Source organism: Equus asinus, chromosome 8 (genome assembly GCF_041296235.1).
Source record: "Equus asinus isolate D_3611 breed Donkey chromosome 8, EquAss-T2T_v2, whole genome shotgun sequence".
Lineage (NCBI taxonomy): Eukaryota > Metazoa > Chordata > Mammalia > Perissodactyla > Equidae > Equus > Equus asinus.
The window spans coordinates 25,295,001-25,317,177 of NC_091797.1; the positions used below are offsets into that span (position 1 = coordinate 25,295,001).

Consider the following 22,177-nt stretch of genomic DNA (forward strand, 5'->3'; position numbering starts at 1 on the left):
CTGGCAACATCTCCAAGATGTGTCTATCCCTAGACATGTGGCTGGGTACAGCACCCAGGGTGCTTTGGCAGGGACTGGCTGCCAGACAGCTTTTTTGGGCTGCTTTAGAGCCAGCTGATGTTTCATGCATTTCGGTTTAAGGTTTGGGATCCAGACTTTCTCCAAAAGAGGAAAATGGGAGGCAGCAGAGTGCCTGTCAAAATAAGGCCAAGCCCCAAGGACATTATAAGATGCCTTGAAAAACCTCTCTTTTTGGTCTGTTATAAATATTTATTTTGTAGTCTTTCATGTCTGTGGATTGTAGTACCTGCTATGATTATGAGTTGTATAGGTGGTTCTGGTTTAACAGATCAGAGTTGAAAAACATATACCAGTTGCCACGTAGGACCTCAGCATCTCCCATACTTTTGCCATTGGTCATTCTATTAAACTCGAACAAAATTTGAATAAAAAATAATGTTCTAGAGCAAGGCTCCCTCATTTCTAGGTATGTTTATACACATCAGTCTTTAGGTGTGCATCTTTTTCCTGTGAACAAAAATTAAGCTTATCTCTCTATACCAGAACATTTTAAGGAGTTATTTTGCCTTCTTAGGAGTCTATATCCACCTGCAGATTTGCACAACGAGTGGCACTCATAAAGAATGAAGCTGTTCTTAATGAAGAAGTTGATCCCAGATTGGTAAGCAACTTTTAACTGACTATGTTTTAAAAAAAATCAAATACTAGTTCAAATTTGAGGGGTACTTATTCATTTCAGGTAATGTTCTAAGTGCTGTAAACGTGTTCTCTCATTTAATGCTCATAAACATCTTATGAGTGGATGTCATCTCTATCTCCATTTTATAGATGACAAAACTGAGGCACGGAAATGTTCAATAACTTGCTCAGAGTCACAGTGCTAATAAGCAGCAGAGCCAGGATTCAGACATAGACAGTCTGACTCAGGGCCTGTGTCCCCCTACAGCTCCCCATTTCTTCACTCCTGAGATGTGCAGCAAGTCCTGAGGGTACGTACGACAGAATCCTACACAGTCATATCCCTATGCAGGTCATGGCCTGTCAACGTCAGTTTAACTTTCTAGAGACAATGATAATAGACCATCTTTTATAAAAACTTATAGAGAAAAAGAAGTCTGGTTATTAAGTAGAACCATATTTTACATACCTGTCCTGTTACTTATTCTAGAGATTTAAAAAAAAAATAATTGGTTTGATCCATGGAAAAATGACCATGCTTCTAGTTTTATAACAATGAATTCTGCTTTGTCAAACTGCTTTTTTAAAGCATAAATATTTGCAGGTTGTATGATTTAGCTACTAGTTAAAAGGCAGGTATGTTCTCCTTTCTCTATTTTGTTAGTCAACTCATGCCAATACTAAAAATGTTGAAATGAAATTTTTCAGTATTTTAAAGTTCTAAAATTAAGGTTATATTACTTTTCAAATCACTCAGCTTTTTTTAAATTTATCTAGAAAATAAGCTGGTGTAAAGTGAGTATTTTGCCTTATAAAAAAGATGTGAAATCTTATCAACAGTGCTTCATTTATAAATTTCTCAAATCCACCCCCCCAGATTCTCAAATTCACTATTACCCATGTTAATTACTTCCTCTTGATTCTTGGCCCATCCTCCTCTGAAATCTTCCATTGAAGAGTAGAGGAAGAAGAGGGAAAAAGAATAATGGGGCTGTTTCATCCCATTTGCCTCAGGGAGCTTGAGCTCCCCAGATGGAATTCTGTTCTGGAGAAACCAATGGGTGAGGGACATCTATTTCCAGAACAGGCCCTGGTCAGATACCAACGTCACACAGTGTCCCCACTGGAAAAAGGGAAGAGAATTCAAGACATGAGTCAAGTGGAATTGAACTCCTAGGGTGAATTCTTCTGCTGTCCTTACCCTGCCAGCAACCCTGCAACATTACTATGCAGAATGAGAAACACAATAACGGAGTTAGCTTGAAGACAAGAATTAGTTCTTAATTGAAGAAAAAAACATATTAGATGCAGGTTTTTTCCTTTAAATTTGGCTAAAGAGACTTTTCTTTGAAGGAACTTGAGGAATTTGAAGAAGGGTAAACATTGTCATGTGTTTAATGTAGGTCAGTGAGAGTTATAAAGAAAAGAGAAATCAGGAGTCAAAAGCTAATAGCTGATAATTGAACAAATGTTGAAGTCTTCCTGGTGCAGAATAATCTGGTAATTGACAAGTGTTGTTTTCTGGTCTCTTTTATAATTGCCTCTAAAAACTGACATTGCTGTTCATTATTTTATGTACAGAGCTTTTCTGAAGCACAAGTGACAATTGAAAATTTGTCCTCAAAACCACCCAAAACACAACTTGGATGGGATTTCCTATATCTTACTCTCGAAATTTCATGGCAAATGTGGAGCCAGCCATGTAAGATCAGTATCACAAAGGATGTGACTTGCTTTCTTTACAAGTATTGGTACCCCAGAGAGACAAGGAAACAACAGAACTGTGAATAGGCCAGTCTCTGGTGACTGGGCATGGGCCAAAATCTTATTCCAAAGTTTCTGCAATAATTGAATGGGGGATGTGACTGTAATAATCTCAAAACCGTGAAAAGTTGGCTTAGTTTTGAGATTTCTTTTCAATAAGACAGAAGATAATTTGGTTGTTAGATTTGACTTTGAAAGCCTTAGTAGAAGTAGAAAATATGGCATCAATATTAATTTAGTAGAGGCAAGTTACAAATGAATGACTCACATAGTTTCTGTCTAAGAATTTTCATTCTGCGTAGCTTGATGATTCTAGAATGTTTTTGGAAATAAGTAAACAACCAAATCCCATCAATCTTGTGCATTTAAATGAAATTCTAGGAGCAATGACACGTTCAAAATACTCAGGATCATGTTCCCTAGATCTTCTGGTCCTGTTGATAGAATACAGATAATCTGAACCCCACCTATATAAACTTTAACAAGTACCTTTTGAAATATACGTCTGAGGTTGAAGGAAGAAAGAGAATTCTCCATCGCCCAGAAACAAAGAAGAGGCTACAGTTGTCCTGGAGCGGAGGGGCGAAGGGAGCTGGAGCAGAGGCATAGAAGTGAAAGCCCTGGGACCTTGGAAGGTGGATGATGAACCTCAGACAGCCTCTTCCCTCCTCAGCATAAAACCAGTGAAGGAGTGAGCCAGAAAGGAAAAAGCATCTGTCCACTGGCATAGGGAGATGCTAGGGAATCTTGTCTGCCTAGTGGACTCTAGGTAGAAGAAAATGTGGTTTCTCTGAAAACTTGAAATCCTAAGGCTCTGCCTCACATGAGTTTGAAGTTCAAATTTATGCAACATCCTTGGTCTGGTAACCCCTAAGCCAAAAAAGTTAGAAAATGAATAATAAAGTAAGTCCAAAACAAGTAGGAAGATGGAAATTAAAAAGTGTAAAAATGAGTGAAAACAAAAGCCAGTGGAGAGAAACAGAAAATATGAAGTTGACTTTTAATAGACTAATAAAAGGAACAAATCTCTAGAAAGAGTAATGAAGAAGGGAATAAAGAAAGCAGAAATCAATATAATAATATCTGGAATGAAAGGAGGACTTAACTGTAGGTACAGTAGATATCTTAAATAATGAATAAAGGAATTTGAATGACTTTATGGCAATAAATTTGGAAACTTAAACAAAATGGACAATTTCCTAGAAAAACAACACTGAAACTAATTCATGAAGAATTTAAAACATTTATAGATCTACAACTAATAAATAAATTGACTCAATAATAACGAAGCTACCAAAAGCTTTTCCTTATTGATTTGCAGGCTTCTTTATATATTCTGAAAGTGAATTCTCTGTTAGTTTTATGCAATGCATGTTTCCTCCAAAAAATATATCATGTTTTTCACTTTCTGGTGTTCTTTTGGTTAAAGGAAAGTTGTAAATTTCAATATAATTTCATTATCAACTTTTCTGTTATCAGTTGTTATCAACTTTTCTGGTTGAGTTGTATTTTTGCGTCTTCTTAAAAATAATACGTTTTACCTAAAACCACAGGAATATTTTCCTGTATGTTCCTATAAAAGTTTTAAAGCTTTGCTTTTCACATTTAGGTTGATTTTATTTTGTATAAAGTATGAGATATAGATCTAATTTTAATTGATTTTTTATACAGCTAATCTTGCAAGATTTGCTGTTATAATTCTATTATAGAAAGAGGGAGGGAGGGAAGAACAGAAGGAAAGAGGAAGAGAGAGAGAGACAGAGAGAGAAAGGAAATAAGGAAGGAAAGAAGGAGAGAGTTTACCAAATACTGAAGGAAAAATAAAAATTGGATTCAGCCTGCGAATTTTTGTTTTAGGAAATTTGCATTATGATTATTAATATGATATGTGGTTTCATGACCTAGTTGGGTTTATTTCAGTAATTTAAGGATAATCTATCCTTAGAAAATATACTAATGTATAGTAAAAGAAAAAAAGTCACAGGAAAAATAAACACCAAATTTAGGGTAATGGTAATGGGGAATTCATTTAGGGAAGGCTATACAGGGGTGAGGGCTTCAAAAGGCTCTGTAATGTTTTAATTTCTCAAGCTAAGTAGTAGGTACAAGGTATTCTTTATACTTTTTTGTATATATGAAGTAGTTCATACTAAAAAAAGTCACATGAATTAAGGTGATTCATTACATTCACAGTTTAAAAGAGAAAAATTATATGGTTACATTGCTAGATGCAGAAAAAGTATTTGATAACATTAAGCATTCATCTGTAGCTTGAAAAGACTCATCAAACTGTGAATATAAGTGAGCATCCTTAAAGTGATTAAGGTTATCAAGCAAAAACTACAGCAAACATGTAGTTTTGCTGAAACTTTTTTTTTTTTTTTTTGCTGAAATGCTAGAAGGAATTATACAAGAATGTCTTAAGCACTGCACTTGGAAGTCCTTGCTAAGACAGACAGAATTTTTAAAAAATGTATGAGGATTTGAAAAGAAGAAAAACATCTGTCATTGCTTACAGACGATTTGATTGTTTATGTAGCACATCCAGGAGTATTTAATGATAAACAGAACCAAAACAATGTTAGAAAATTACTCGGTACAAAATCCATACATAAAAATGAACTGCCTGGCTATACGTCAAAAGCCAACAATTAGAAAATTCAATTTTATGAAAATTCCACTTACAATAACAACAAAAACTTTAAAATTCTAGGAACGAGACCTAATTAAAGACACATAAGATATTTATAGAGAAAATTATAAATCTTTATTGAAAGGAATCAGTGGAAAGTCATACCATGTTCATGGATGTGATGACTCAAAATTTGATAAGTCTTACCAAATTAACCTTTTAATCAAATTTATTTCCAGTTAAAATTTGAGAAGGGTCTGTAGTAGAATTTTGCAAGCTGGATCTAAAATTTATATGAAAGAGCAAATGACCAAGAATAGCCAAGTCTGTTTTGGAAAAGAACAAGATAGAAGGGGCTTGTTCTATCTAGATGCCAAAATTTCTTAAAATATAGTAATTAAAACAGTGTAGTATTGCCATTCATGTAGTCAAGTAGACAAATATTTTTAATCAATAGCTCAAAGACACAATTATATGTGGAAACATATAATAGAATTATAACAGCAAATCTTGCAAGACTAGCTGTATAAAAAATTAATTAAAATAAGATCTATATCTCATACTTTATAAAAAATAAAATCAACCTAAATGTGAAAAGCAAAGCTTTAAAACTTTTATAGGAACATATAGGAAAATATTCCTGTGGTTTTAGGTAAAATATAACAACAGAAGTAAAATCCTAAATGTCTATCAACAGGAGTCATAGATAAACAAATTGTGATATATTCCTTTACTGAAATACTATATATCCATGAAAATTAATGAACTAGAGCCACATGAAGCAATATAAATAATCTCAAAAACATAATGTGGGGAAAAAAAACCAAGTTGCAATTACATGCAGTACGATAACGTTTACATTAAGTTTAAGGCATGCAAAATGATACTGTACATTATTTACAGTTATATCTATACATGTGGAGTAAGATATGAAGACATGCAGGGAAATGCCACCCACTGAGTGCAATATCGTGTTCACTCAGGAAGGACAGAGAGGAATAGGCATAAGGGGCCCCAGTTAAATCAGTAATGTTTCATTTGTTAAAAGACATTCTAGAACTATTTTCACAAAATATTAAGATTTAGCAGAGCTAGGTGGTAGGTACAGGAGTGCCTTTTATATCATTCTCTATACATTTTTGCGTCCTTAAAATAGTTCATAATTTCAAAAGGTATATGTTCTCTGTCACCAACTTTCCTTTAATGAGGAGTTGACATCCTGCCTTACCATTTTAGATGATTATACGCCTACAAAAGGAAATCCAGGAACTGAAGGATGAACTGGCCATTGTCACTGGAGAGCAGAGGACAGAGGCCCTCACAGAAGCAGAGCTCCTTCAGTAAGCCTGCAGACTTTTTTTCTTCTGCTTTAACAGTGAAAGTTTGTGTTAACTTCTTTGTTGGCCCTAATGTTATGAATTCACCTCAAAGCATGAAGTTCTCCTGGGACAGTCTGAATTGCATTTAGGCGCCAGTGAAGAGTGGCGGCTTTCCATGAAAAGCTGGATAAGGCTGGCAGTGTTTTTGCCGCCTCAGCTTTGAGGAAGTAAAGAACAGAGCATAGAGAGGATGGGAATATCCTTCTCATGCCAGCCGAAGAAAAGGGATTGTATAATAGTCATGCAATTTTAAAACATATACACCAAACACTCTCGAGCTGTGGGTCTCACATCTGAAAGGAATTCAAGAAACGTCCTTTGTATTAAACAGCATCTTGCTGCAAGCACCGATTTATCCCATGCCAAAGTAAGCTCTCTCCTTTAATAAATAGATGGCCCATATATTACAGTTCAAACACTTGAAATGGGAATGAAAGCAGGTATTCAGGACTTTATACAAGGGCGGCATCTTTGGGAGCCTTTAGATTTGCAGCCATATGGCATATCAGTGGCACAATGTGGCTCTCATTCTCTCTCTGATCATGAGCCACAGTCATGGGCTTTCTTGTGGTTTCTGTGCTGCTTATTAAGTATTTATGGAGTGATAATAATGGACTAGGCTTCGAAGGCATTGGTATTTTCTATTTCCAAATAATAAATAGAGCCACGCAAGATTATTCTAAAGGTATACTGTCATTTCACCTAACCCTCTCTCAACAGAGAAAATGATAAATAATAGAGATAATGAAAGTATTTTCTTTAAACTGTTTCATGGCTGCCCCTGGAGGTTGGTCTGCAGCTTGAGAAGCCTTGAGCAAGTTTTCTGTTACACTCAAAGCTTTGGGTCGTCTAGGATAGCGCTTCCTGATTCTAGATCACCATGGTTAAGAATATAATAGGCCCCTAAGGCCTTCCTTACAAAACTTTGAGGCATCTATGCATTTAAGATGAAATATATTGCCAAAATTCACATTTCAAAGAATTTCATGTCACTCCTTGAAATAACTTGAGGTATCTTAGATACTGAGAAACCCAAGTTGAGAATTCCTTTACTGTGGTGCTCCCTTCCCCTCACAGAATTACCAATTACTGTCCTTGAAGAAGTCTCTTCAGAATATTGATCTTCAAGCCAGGGTCCAGCCAGGAAAACAAAACCACTCTAGGCCTCTCAACAAAGTGAATTTAATATAGAAAGTTAATTGTAACGGAGATGGTGCTGCAGGAGTGATGCAGCACCCCAGAGATCAGAGCAACAGGAGCTCCTACACCTCGAGGACAGGAGGGACACTGGCAGAAGGTTGTGTTGACCAGCAAGAGCTAGACCATGATGAGTGCTGCCTGATGGGAGCCGGGGCCGCTGAACAGCCACAGGTGCTGTGAGACGTCATCCCAGCAGGGACCCCTAGCTCTCTCTCATCTCCTCTTCCAGTTTTAGTGCCTCCTATTGGCTGAACTTACCCAGAAGCCAGTTCTTAAAATAGTCAGGGAATGTAGTTTCCAGTAATGCAGTCAAACAGGGGAAAGGTGGAAACTGGATCTAAGAGCAAACAGGGAAACGACCACCAAATCAAATAAGTACCAGTGTTTTTTCTAATTTCTGTATATCCTATATGTTGCTCAGAAGGCTCAGTTTAAGGGTAAGATTCTGAACGTGGTGGTTTCAAGATGCCAAACTGAGTAAGTCTATGCTGCAGGTTCCCTCCACTGTTCCAGATCTGGGAAATTATAGAACAGATATAAAGAAACATCTGAATCTCTAGCCATCCCCAAGAATAAGAAGTAAACTTCTCAAGGGCGAAAGGCTTCTAGGAATTCCTGGGAGACTGAAAGGTGGGGTTACAATGAGCAAGAGAAAAGGATAGACCAAAACATGGGTACAGCACCATGAAGGCACCGTGTCTAGAAGTGGGGGCACCCTGGAGCAGGAGAGGGCTAGGAACAGCCAATGAGGGTTTGGCATCACTGTTAGAGTGGGAGCAGTTTGTCCTATGAACCACTATGCGCACCTTCTTCCCTTCTCCACCAGTGTTTAGGTCAGTGTTTAGGATGGAGAAATAGGGAAGGGCCCCAGGTAGCTGATGATGTCCAGGACAAAGAGGAACCAGCTGAAGACGAGCTGCTGTCTTCAGCTCTGCCTGTCCTCTATTCTCACTAAAAACAGTAAGGATCACCCACAGCTGCTTCAGCCCTTCATCCAGGACTGGCTGCCCAAGCTGAGATAGCTGAGTGTCTAGGAAGGATGAGCTCACAGCCGGGAATGACTAGAAATATGAGGACTGCCAACATTGAGAAAGGCAAGAATGAGAAGCGTTTATAGCTTGGAAGACTTCAAAACTAAACTTTACAAGAAGAGTTATTATATCTTGAGAGATATAAAAGTTGGTATTACATCCATGAAATGACAACAGGGTCTTGATCTTTATAAAACAGAATCAAGAGGAGATCTTGAAAATGAAAAAATGTAATTGCTGCCATTAAGAACTTAATAAATGGCTCAGTAGCAGAATGAAAAAATGGAGGGGCAAACTAGTGAGCCAGGAAGATGAGGGCTAAGGAATTCTTCCAGAATGTAAGATAAAAGGATAAAGAGATAGAAAGTTTAGAAGGAAAGAATCATTGAGAATAGCCCTAGGTTTACCAATATCTAACAAATAGGAGTTAATGAAGGAGAAATAGAGATAATGCAGGGGAGCCAATAGTTAAAGAAATAATATCTAAGAATTTCTTAGGACTAAAAAAATAAAAGACATAAGACTTCCAAATGAAAAGGTTACGAGGTGCTGAGCAGTATAATAACATTGTAGAAAATGTTTTCAACCTCAAAATATATAAAAGAATCCCAAAAGTTATCAGAGAAGAAAATTATTAACGATCAAGTATCTGATTTAGAGCAGACTTCTCATCAACAACTCTGGAAACAAGAACCTCTACTGCTGAAAACAAAACAGAACACACAGGGACTTGAATGGAGGTTTCTGTGTCTAGCCAAACTAGTAATCAAATGTGAAGGTGAAATAAAGGCATTTTTCAAACATACAAACTTTCAGACAGGAAGTTTACCACAGATCGTCTCTTAAAGAGACTGCCACAGACTATACTTTCACACAAAAGAAAAATGCTACAAAGTATAAGAAACAATAATAAGCAAATTTTGTTATATCTTTATGATACTCAGTATTGTATTATATTCACATTATATCTTTTACTAACCTGCCATTTGTTAAATGAATGGATGTTTCTATTTAAAAGTTATTGATAACAATCAAATTTGCCATTCACAGGAGTTTGGGGGGATAGAATGGAGAGAAATAAAATTGTGACAACAGATTTAGAATCCTGAAGGACTCTTGAATCATGGATTGATTTCCTTTGATCCATAGATAACAAATATGCAAATGTCAATTGAAACAGATTCTACATAGTATGTAAGGTTGCCATTAGTTTTTCTGGGTAATTAGTTCATTCATTTATTCCTTCCTTCCTTCATTCAACATTTATTATTCACCTAGTATTCAGAAAACTCTACTCTAGGCCCTGAGAGGACCCCAAAGATGAGCAAAACCTAGATCCAGCCCTCGAGGGGTTTACAAGTTAGTGGCAGTGACAGACATGAGCACAAGTAATTACGATGTACTATGTAAGTATTATGAGAAGATACAAATAAAACACGAGATTACAGAGATAGTAATGATTAATTTTGAGCTCAGGAATCATGTAAAATTTGTTCTTGTGCTCATAAGTAAAGTCAGCAATTTTGACTTCTCTGCTGTCAAGATAACTGTCCTGTATAGCATTATGTCTTATTAATCATTTCTAGTCAACAGTTAGGGAGAATGGATATTGCAAACTACATCCACCATGCCAAAGCAAAGCAGTGGGTTTCACAAGAGTCCAGGGACTTTGTTGCTTGTTTGTCCTGACACTAAGGATTATTCAGATAATATGGGTTTTTTTGTAATTGTTTTTGTTATATTGTCGTTGTGCTTATGTTTTGCCATAATTAGCTGGATTGAATATTGGCACAAGTTAAAATTCATCAGATTTAAGAGTCCCTTTATCATCTTAAAGTAAAAAAGATAACTCAAAATTTGTGCCTAATGTGGCACTGCTATTTGATGTCATTAGTCTGTGCCTCTTTGTCTTCTAGGGTCCTGGACCTTTACTCAGGAATGTGAATCACCTTCAGTCCTCTCGTTATGCCCAGACTCCCTGGGTGGTGGCTGGGAGGGGGATAATGGTGCTGGAGAGAGGAAGAGTTCCACAGCTTGGCAGGACAGAGTGGAAGAAAGGGTCTATAGCTCAGGTCTGCTTCTCTGTCCTGCTGAGTCCTGGGCTCATAGGGACTGCCATGGCATAAGGACATTCCTGTCAGGGATTCTGTGAAGGATGTCAGAAAGCAGATATCTAATAGATGACACAGTCTATGTAGTACACACTGGACAGTTTGGAGATGCCTCTTAATATCTAGCCTATCAAATTTTTTGAACTATTTCCCAGCGTTTCAGTCCTTAATGTAAATATTTGCTGCATTGACTTGGATGCTTCAATTGAAGAGGATTTCAGATGTCAGCCTCGAGTTACTGTGATATTTTTAGTTTACATCTTTTTTTTTTTTGCCTTTGTAAATTTGAAAAGAGACAGCTGGATAAAGGCTATGTAGCCAAGTTAATGTTTATACAGAACTTCTTGGGTGAAGATTTGATTGTGATTGATTCTCTAAACACATACCTCTTTCTCTTCCTCTGGTAAAAAAAAATAAGCCTGTAGATCTCTTGCTAGGATGGAAGCATTATATCCTGGCCCAAGTCTAAATGAATAGAATATGTTCTGCATAGGGACATTTTACTTGTGAGGTGGAATTGAATTGGATCTCATGGGCTCAAGTTTGCCCAAAGTAAACTTCCAAACATGTGGATCATTTTCTTTTCTTTTTTCTTTTTTTTGCCAGCTTTATTGAGATATAATTGACATATAACATTGTGTAAGTTAAAGGTATACAATGTGATGATTTAATATATATATAGTGAAATGATTACCACAGTAAGGTTAGTTAACATATCCGTCACCTCACCTTTCTTACCTTTGCATATGTGTGTGCTTGTGTGTGTGTTATGAGAACATTTAAAATCTTCTTTCTTAGCAACTTTCAAGTATACAATACAGTATTGTTAATTATAGTCACCATGCTGTATGTTAGATCCTCAGAATTTATTTGTCTTAAAACTGGAAGTTTGTACCCTTAGCCAATATCTCCCTATTTCCCCCAGGCCCTGGCAACCACCAGTCTACTCTCTGTTTCTCTAAGATCAACTTTTTTATTTTCTACATATAAGTGAGTTCATATGGTGTTTGTCTTTCTCTGACATTTTTCTTAGTTAATCTTTGCAAATCAGTCAATCCGTCAACTTGAGTTTATTGAGCACCTACCAGATGCTAATCACTTTAATAGGTGCTTTGGGGAATTCAGGAATAGAGGGTACAGAACATAATTCCAAGGAGTTACAGCTTTATTGGGGAAATAATACATATACACACATACACACAAATATATGTATATATGAAACAGGACAAGAGAGTATATTAGTAGAAAGAGTAAGTGGATACTGAGAACTGTAAAACCTTAATTATAGTTCTAATTCTACTCATATGAGTTTTTAATGGCTCTCTAGGCTTGTTTCCTTATGTGTAAAGTGAGATAATTGGACTCAATGCTATCTGTGCACTCTTTCCGCTCAAGGTTTTAAAATCTAATTATCAGTTTATTACACATGGTTTAATACATTATTTACTCATTATCAATGATAATGAAAAGCTAAATCATGTAGGAATTCTGAAATGAGGGAAGTCACTGCAGTTATCACCCACTGAGCAAGCTAAATAAGCTTGAAATGATGTCAAGAGGAAGAAGGTACCATTCTGAGATGAGGGCGACCACATAAACAAAGGTTCTGAGAGGGAATGAGCACAGTGTGAGGAGGAGGGGCAAAATAGCAAGAGACCAGTATGGGGGCTGGCGTATAATCTGGATTGAAATTGGCCTGGCAGGAACCTGGGGTTCTCATGGGAGAAGTGAAGAATAGGATTAGACAGATAAATGGTGACCTCATGATGGGTTATGAATACCATATGTAGAGGAGCTACTATTTTATTTAATGGTGACTAGGAAACATTGTGATTTGAGAGTACTGCAACTCATTCATTCATTCAGTAATGTTTACTGTGCTCTTTCCTTATGCTAGGCACTGTACTATGTGCTAGAGATGTAGGAATGAACAAAATGAAGTCCTTGCCCTAATGGAGCTTACATTCCACTGGGGAGAGAGATAATACACAAAATAAATGACTAACATATAGAGCATTTCAGAGAGCAGAAAGTGTAAAAAGACAAATAAAACAGGAGTTTCAATTTTAATAAAATTTACATGGTAAAGATTTTTTTATGGCTACTACTCTGATAGCAATGTAGAATTAGCAGGAGTGAGAAATCAGGAAGGTATTCAGGTCTGAGTGATGATGAGAGAGAAGACTCCAGTAACAACAGTGAAAACAGAGGAAGAGACAAATGTGAGAGACTTTCTTGGGGAAGAATTGATAGAAGTGATGGCTACAAATATAAAAGAGATGAAAAAGAGAGAATAGTAAAAGCTCAAGACTAAAACAGGTCATCAGAGGATGGAAAAATTGGGAAAAGAAGTTGGTTGAGAATAAGAAATGTTCTGTTCTTAGCATGATGAAGGAATATATTATGTACAGATTGAATTCTGGAACTTTAGAGGAAGGTTGAGGCTGAAGATTTAAATTTTGGAGTGACTTGTATTGAGTTGATGCAACACTGAAGCCAAGGCCAAAAGTCAGCTCAGAAATTCGCCAATCTAATTTAAAGTAGGTAATAGTCAGAATCTACAGGACCACATCTCCCTACATTCCAACTTACCGTAGGCAGCTTGCCAACTGAATTTATCTCTTTACTTAGCCATATCACCCCAGTCCCACCCTTATTTCTATTTATATATAATTAAATATTCCATTCATTGGATATTTTCCAATGGGAAAAAAAGTCTCTCTTCCTTTATGACTCAGAGTTATTAATAGTAAACACTGTAGAAAGATGAGACATTAAAAGGATAACAAGGGAATATAATGAACAACTTATGGCAATATATTTGCTAACTTAGATAAATTTTATGAATTTTAAAAGACACAGACTGCCAAAGCTCACTCAAGAAAATAGAGAACCTGAATAGTCCTATATCTATATAAGAAAATGAATTCATAGTAAAAACCTTCCAACAAAGAAAACTCCAGGCCCAGATAGCATCCCTGCAAATTCTGCCAAACATTTAAGGAATAAATAATACTAATTCTATGCAGACTTTTTCAGGAAACAGAAAAGGAGAGAAGATTCCCAATTCACTTTACAAGGCCAGTTTTTCCATAATATCAAAGCAGACAAATATATTACAGGAAAAGAAAACTACAGGCCAACATCCTCATGAATAAAAATCTTTAATAAAATATTCACAAATTGAGTCCAACAAAATATAAAAATGATAATAAATCGTGACCAAGTGGGAATTATCCCAAGAATGCAAGACTGGTTTAACATTCAAAAATCAATCAATGTAATTCACCATATCAACAAACTAACAAAAAAAATTTGATCATCTTAATAGATGCAGACAAAGCGTTTGACAAAATTCAACATCTACATATGGTCAAAACAGTAAAATAGGAATAGAAGGGAACTTCCACAACCTGATAAAGTGTATCTACAAAAAGACATATAACTAATATAATAATTAACAGTGAAAGAAAGAATTCTTTCTCCCTAAAATTGGTAACAAGGCAAGCATGTCCTTTCTTACCACTTCTATTCAACAACATACTAAGGGATTTAGTCAGTGTGATAAGGCAAGAAAAATAAATAAAACACATAAAGAATTGGAAAGGAAATAATAAAACTATCTTTATTCACAGATAACATGATTGTCTATGTAGAAAACCCAAAGAATCTACAAAAAAATACCTACTAGAATTAATAAATGAAGTTAGTGAGGTTGCAGGATACAAAGTCAATATACAAACTCAATGTCTGTCTATATACTAACAATGAGCAATTAGAAATTGAAATAAAAGCTGGCATCATTTACAATAGCATCAAAGCAGAAAATACTTAGGGGTAAATCTAACAAAATATGTGCAAGATTGGTATGCTGAAAATTATAAGACATTTATGAGAAAAATCAAAGAAAACTTAAATAAATGCAGAGATATACCATGTTCATGGATTGGGCTCTTCAATGCTAAGATATCTCTTCTCCCAAAATTGATCTATAGATTTAATGCAATCCAAATCAAAATTCCAGCAGGCTTTTTTGGTGTGGAAATTGACAAGCTGCTTCTGAAATTCACAGAAATGCCAAGGACCTAGAATAGATAAAACAACTTTTTAAAAGAACAACCCATACCTTACACCATATACGAACATTTATTTGAAATGAATCATAGACCTAAATGTAAAACCTAAAATATAAAACTTTTAAAAGAAAAGATAGAAAACCTTCATGACCTTGAGTAGGCAAAAATTTTGTAGGACTTAAAAAGCACAAACCATAAAAGAAAAAAAATGATAAATTGGACTTCATCAAAATTTAAAGTGTCTACTCTTTGAAAGACATGTTAGGAAAATTTAAAAACACAGACTGGGAGAAGACATTTTCAAAACACATATCTGACAAAGAACTTGTATCCAAAATACTTTAAAAATTATCACAATCAATAAGAAAACAAACAATAATATGGACAAAATATTTTAACAGACATTATATCAAAAGATATACAGATGGAAAATAAGGACATGAAAGCTCAACATCATTAGTCATTAGGGAAATCAAATTAAAACCTTAATGTGGTACTAGTATACAAGTATTAGAATACTTTTTAAAAACTAAGAATAACAAGTGCTGGTGAGGATGAGAAACTGAAACTCTCATGCATTGCTGGTGGGGATGTAACATGGTACAGCCACTTTGGAAAAACAGATTTACACTTTCTGATAACATTAAACATAGCACTTACTACACACCCAGCAATTCCATTACTAGGTGTTTATCCATGAGAAATAAAAACGTATACCCACTTGAAGACTTCTACATGAATATTTATGGCAGCTTTACTCATAATCTCCCAAAATCGGAAACAACCTAAACCAGTGAGTTGCTAAGAAAATTGTGGTACAGCCATGCAGTTGAATCCTACTCAGCAATAAAAATGGAATGAACTATTGATACAATCGACAATTGGGATGAATCTCAAAGGCGTTATGCTAAGTTATAGAAGCCAGATACAGAAGGCTGCATAATATATGATTGCATTTATGTCACATTTTGTAAAAGGCAAAGTTATAGGAATACAAATCAGATTAGTGGTTGCCAAGGTTTCTGGGAGGGGAGGGAATTGATTACAAAGGAGCAAGAGGGAATTGTTTAAGGTAATTGAAATATTCTATATCTTGAATTTTTTTTCATTTTTGTATTGCAGTAACATTGGAGTATAACTTTCAGATGTACATCATAATATATTTTGAATTCTGTGTAGATGACATGTTTACCATCCAAAGACTAATTACAAGCCATCACCACACATGTGCCTAATCATGCCTTTCACCCTCCCCCCTCCCGCCTTCCCCTCTGGTAACCACCAATCGAATCTCTGTCTCTATGTGTTTGTTGTAGATTTTATCTTCTACTTATGAGTGAGATCATATGGTATTTGACTTTCTCCCTCTGACTTATTTCACTCAGCATAATACCCTCAAGGTCCATCCATTTTGTCACAAATGGCCAGATTTCATCATTTCTTATGGCTGAGTAGTATTCCATTGTGTATATATACCACATCTTTATCCATTCATCACTTTATGGGCACCTAGGTTGCTTCCAAGTCTTGGCTATTGTGAATAAGGCTGCAATGAACATAGGGGTGCATGTGTGTTTATGCATTAGTGTTTTCAAATTCTTTGGATAAATACCCAGCAGTGGGATAGCTGGATCATATGGTAAATCTTTTCTAAGGAAACTTCATACTGTTTTCCATAGTGGCTGCATCAGTTTACGCTCCCACCAACAGTGTATGAGGGTTCCCTTCTCTCCATATCCTCTCCAATGCTTATTGTTTTCGGTCTTGTTAATTACAGCCATTCTGACTAGAGTGAGATATCTCATTGCAGGTTTGATTTGCATGTCCCTGATAGTTAATGATGTTGAACATGTTTTCATGTGCCTATTGGCCATCCGTATATCTTCTTTGAAGAAATCTCTGTTCAGATCTTTTCCCAATTTTTTAATTGGGTTGTTGGTTTTTTTGTTGTTGAGACATATGAGTTCTTTGTATATTTTGGATATTAACCCCTTATCCAATATGTGGTTTGCAAATATCTTCTCCCAATTGTTAGGTTGTCTTTTGTTTTGTTCACTGTGCAGAAGATTTTTAGTTTGATGTAGTCTCATTTGCTTATTTTTTCTTTCATTTCCCTTGCCCAGTCTGACATGGTTTGTGAAAATATGCTGCTAAGACCGATGTCAAAGAGCATGCTGCCTATGTTTTCTTCTATAAGTTTCATGGTTTCAGGTCTTACATTCAACCTTTTAATCCATTTTGAGTTGATTTTTGTGCGTGGTGTAAGATAATGGTCAACTTTCATTCTTTTGCATGTGGCTGTCCAGTTTTTCCAACACCATTTATTGAAGAGACTCTCCTTTCTCTATTGTATGCTCTTGGCTCCCTTGTCGAATATTAGCTGTCCATAGATTTGTGGGTTTATTTCTGGGCTCTCGATTCTGTTCCATTGATCTGTCTGTCTGTTTTTGTGCCAGTACCATGCTGTTTAGGTTACTATAGCTTTGTAGTATATTTTGAAATCAGGGAGTGTGATACCTCCAGCTTTGTTCTTTTTCCTCAGGATTCCTCTGGCTGTTCGGGGTCTTTTGTTGTTCCATATAAATTTTAGGATTCTTTGTTTTATTTCTGTGAAAAATGTTTTTGGAACTTTGATTGGGATTGCATTGAATCTATACATTGCTTTAGGAAGTATGGACATTTTAACTATGTTAATTCTTCCAATCCAAGAGCACAGAATATCTTTCCATTTCTTTGTGTCTTCTATGATTTCTTTCAACAATGTTTTATAGTTTTTGGTGTACCAATCTTTCACTTCTTTGGTTAAGTTTATTCCTAGGTATTTTATTCTTTTTGTTGCAATTGTAAATGGGATTGTATTCTTAAGTTCTCTTTCTTCTACTTTGTTAATATATAAAAACGCAACTGACTTTTGTATGTTGATTTTGTATCCTGCGACTTGACTGTATTCATTTATTATTTCTAAAAGTGTTTTAGTGAATTCTTTAGGGTTTCCTATATATGAAATCATGTCATCTGCAAATAGTGACAGTTTCACTTCTTTTTTTCCAATTTGGTTCCCTTTTATTTCTATTTCTTGCCTGATTTCTCTGGCTAGGACTTCCAATACTATGTTAAATAAGAGTGGTGACAGTGGGCATCCTTGTCTGGTTCCTGTTCTTAGAGGGATAGCTTTCAGTTTTTCTCCATTGAGAAAGATATTTGCTGTAGGTTTGTCATATATGGCCTCTATTATGTTGAGGTATTTTCCTTCTATACCCATTTTATTCAGAGTTTTTTAATCATAAGTGGGTGCTGTGTCTTGTCACATGCTTTCTTGGCGTCTAATGAGATGATCATGTCATTTTTATTCTTCATTTTCTTAATGTGGTGTATCACGTTAATCGCTTTGTGGATATTGAACCATCCCTGCATCCCTGGAATAAAACCCACTTAATCATGAGGTATGATCTTTTTAATGTATTGTTCTATTTGATTTGCTAGTATTTTGTTGAGTAATTTTGCATCAATGTTCATCAGTGATATAGGCCTGTAATTTTCTTGTTTTGTGTTGTCCTTGTCTGGCTTTGGTATCAGGATAATGTTGTCTTCGTAGAATGAGTTAGGAAGACTTCCCTCCTCTTCAATTTTTTGGAACAGTTTGAGACGGATAGGTATTAAGTCTCCTTTGAATGTTTGGTAGTATTCACCAGTGAAGCCATTAGTCCTGGACGTTTATCTGTTTGGAGGTTTTTGATGACTATTTTGATCTCCTTACTGATGATTGGTCTATTCAAATTCTCTATTTCTTCTTGATCCAGTTTTGGAAGGTTGTATGATTCTAAGAATTTATCCATTTCTTCTATATTACCCAATTTGTGAGCATATAGCTTTTCATAGTATTCTCTTATAATCTTTTTGTATTTCTGAAGTGTCCGTTGTAATTTCTCCTCTTTCATTTCTGATTTTATTTGGGCCTGCTCTCTTTTTTCTTTGTGAGTCTAGTTAAAAGTTTGTCAATTTTGTTTATTTTTCCAAGGAACTAGCTCTTGCTTTCAATAATTTTTTCTATTTTTTTTTTTTTTTAGTCTCTATTTCTTTCATTTCTGCTCTGATTTTTATTATTTCCTTCCTTCTGCTTCTTTTTGGCTTTGTTTGTTCTTCTTTTTCCTATTCCTTTAGGTGCATTGTTAGATTGTTTATTAGGGATTCTTCTTGTTTGTTGAGCTAGGCTGGAACTGCTATAAACTTCCCTCTTAGAACTGCTTTTGCTGTATCCCATAGATTTTGGCATGTTGTATTTTCATTTTCATTTGTCTTCAGGTATTTTTTTATTTCTCCTTTGATTTCTTCATTGACCCAATCGTTGTTCAGTAGCATTTTGTTTAATCTCCACATTTTTGTGGCTTTTCTGATTTTCTTCCTGTAGTTGATTTCTAGTTTCATGCCTTTGTGGTCAGAAAAGGTGCTTGGTATTACTTCAATCTTCTTAAATTTATTGAGACTTGTTTTGTGGCCTACTATGTGATCAATCCTAGAGAATGTTCCACGTGCATTTGAAAAGAATGTTCTGTTTCTCCTTTTATGTCTGTTAATAATTGCTTTATATATTTAGGTGCTCCTATGTTGGGTGCACAGATATTTACAAGTGTTATATCCTCTTGTTGGATTGTTCCTTTTATCCTTATGTAGTGCCCTTCTTTGTATCTTGTTACAGTTTTTGTTTTAAAGTCTATTTTGCCTGATACAAGTATTGCTACCCCCAATTTCTTTTCTTCGCCATTTTCATGGATTATCTTTTTCCATCCTTTCACTTTCAGTTTGTGAGTGTCTTTAGGTCTGAAGTGTGTTTCTTGTAGGTAGCATTTATATGGGTCTTATTTTTTTATCCAATTGGCCATCCTATGTCTTTTCATTGGAGCATTTAGTCCATTGACATTTAAAGTAGCTACTGATAAAAATGTATTTATTGCCATTTTGTTACTTTTTTTCTGCGTGTTTTAGTAGTTCTTCTCTATACCTTTCTTTTCTTGCTTTCTTCCCTTGTGGTTTGATGGCTTTCTTAAGTAATATTTTTATTTCTTTCTGCTTACTTATTTGTTTACTTATTATAGTTTTCTGGTTTGTGATTACCATGAGGTTCCTATATAATATTCTAGTTATGTAGCAATCTATATTGAGCTGATAGTCTCTTTAGTTTGACATCTTTCTAAAAACTCTACTCTTTTACTCCCCTCCTCCCACATTTTATGTTTTTGAAATCATATATAATCTCTTGTTTTATGTGTATCTATCCATTACCTTCTTATTATTGAAATAGGTAATTTTAGTACTTTTGTCTTTTGACCTACATATTATCTTCATAGGTGGTTAATCTGCTACCTTTACTGAATTTTTGCCTTTACTAGTAATTTTATTGCCTGCTTTTGGGGAGTTTTTTGGGATAATTTTCTTATCCCTATTTGTGGTCTTCTCCTTCCCACTTAAATAAGTCCCTTCATCATTTCTTGTAGAACTGGATTCTTGGTGATAAACTCCTTTGATTTTTGCTTGTCTAGGAAGCTCTTTATCTCTCCTTTCATTTTGAATGATAACCTTGCTGGATATAGTATTCTTGTCTGTAGATTTTTTCCTTTCAGCACTTTAAATACACCATGCCAGTCTCTTCTAGCCTATAGGGTCTTGGCTGAGAAGCCCGCCGATAGCCTTATGAGCTTTGCTTTGTATGTTACTTGTTGCCTTTCTCTTGCTGCTTTTAGGATTCTCTCTTTATCTTTTTTTTTTTATGATTAGCACCTGAGCTAACAACTGTTGCCAATCTTCTTTTTCTTTTCTTCTTCTTCTTTTTCTCCTCCCCAAAGCCCCCCAGTACATAGTTGTATATTTCAGTTGTGAGTGCCTCTAGTTGTGCCATGTGGGATGCTGCCTCAGCATGGCCTGATGAGTGGTGCCATGTCTGTGCCCAGGATCCAAACTGGCGAAACCCTGGGCCACTGAAATGGAGTGCATGAACTTAACCACTTGGCCATGGGGCCGGCCCCACTCTTTATCTTTAATTTTGGACATTTTAATTATATTGTGTCTTGGTATGGGCCTGTTGGTATTCATCTTGTTTGGTGCTCTCTGTGCTTCCTGTACTTAGACATCTTTTTTCTTCCATAACTTAGGAAAGTTTCCAGCTATTATTTCTTCAAATAGATTCTCTGCCCCTTTGGCTCTCTCTTCTCCTTCTGGGACACCTATAATAAGAATGTTAGTGTGCTTGATATTGCCCCAGAGTTCCCTTAGACTGTTTGCATTCTAATTATTTTTTTTTTATCTGTTCAGCTTGGGTTATTTCCTCTAGTCTTTCTTCCAGCTCGCTGATCCATTCTTCTGTATCATCTACTCTGCTGTTGAGTCCCTCTAGTGAATTTTTCATTTCCAGTATTGTATTCTTCATTTCTGATTGGTTCTTTTTTATATTTTCCAATTCTTTGTTGATGTTCTCACTGTGTTCATCCAGTCTTCTCCCGATATCAGTGAGCATCCTATGAGTTTTTGTTTGAATTCTTTGTCAGGTAGATTGCTTATTTCTGTTTCATTTAGTTCTTTTTCTGGGTTTTAGTCCTGTTCCCTTGCTTGGAATGTGTTCCTTTGTCTCCTCATTATGCCTCTTTCTCTTTGCTTATATCTATGTATTAGGTGAGTCAGCTATGTCTCCTGATCTTGATGATGTGGCCTTATGTAAGAGATACCTTTTGAGGCCCAGCAGTGTGCTTCCCTCTTGTCACCAGTCCAAAGGATCCAAAAGTGACCCCTATGTGGGCTACTTGTGTCCTTCTGCTGTGGCAAGATTGCTCTTACTGCAGGTACCCAGGGAGTCTAGTCTTTTCCTCCCTGGCCAGCTGTTTGTAAATTGGGTTCAGGGAGCCCCAGAGCCATTGGCTACAAGGTCTAATAGCACACTCCTGTTGCAGTTTTCCTGATAATTGGATAGGTATGCAGTGTGGCTGGTTGCTAGGCTCAGGGGCTTACAGTTGCTGTAGTCCTCAGGGTTGCAAGGCTATTGTCAGCTCTCTTAGGATTGGAGCTAAGTGGGGCTGGCCCTAGGTATGGGAGCACCCAATTGTTTCAAGCTTTGGAAGGTGGGGCTGATCCTCTTTGTGGCTGTTTGTGAAGCACAGGTCTTCTGCCACTGATAATCCTCACCCCCACAGGTCCACACACCATCAACACAGCCCTGGTCCATGCACACTTCCCTACCCCCTGGAGTATAGTGAGTGCCCCACTGCAGAAGTCCCCACCTCTCCACCACGGTCCCCCC

General features: G+C 36.1%; 1 protein-coding gene across 2 annotated transcripts in view; it reads left to right on the forward strand.

Annotated features, from left to right (window-relative positions):
• The window catches only part of KIF6 (kinesin family member 6), a 377,323-nt gene that overhangs the window by 137,469 nt on the left and 217,677 nt on the right, over positions 1–22,177 (forward strand). For both annotated transcript variants that reach the window (XM_070514982.1, XM_070514983.1), the window contains 2 exons: positions 596–682; positions 6,332–6,435. In XM_070514982.1, the coding sequence (XP_070371083.1) occupies positions 596–682; positions 6,332–6,435 (191 nt within the window). The remainder of the gene's footprint in view (positions 1–595; positions 683–6,331; positions 6,436–22,177) is intronic.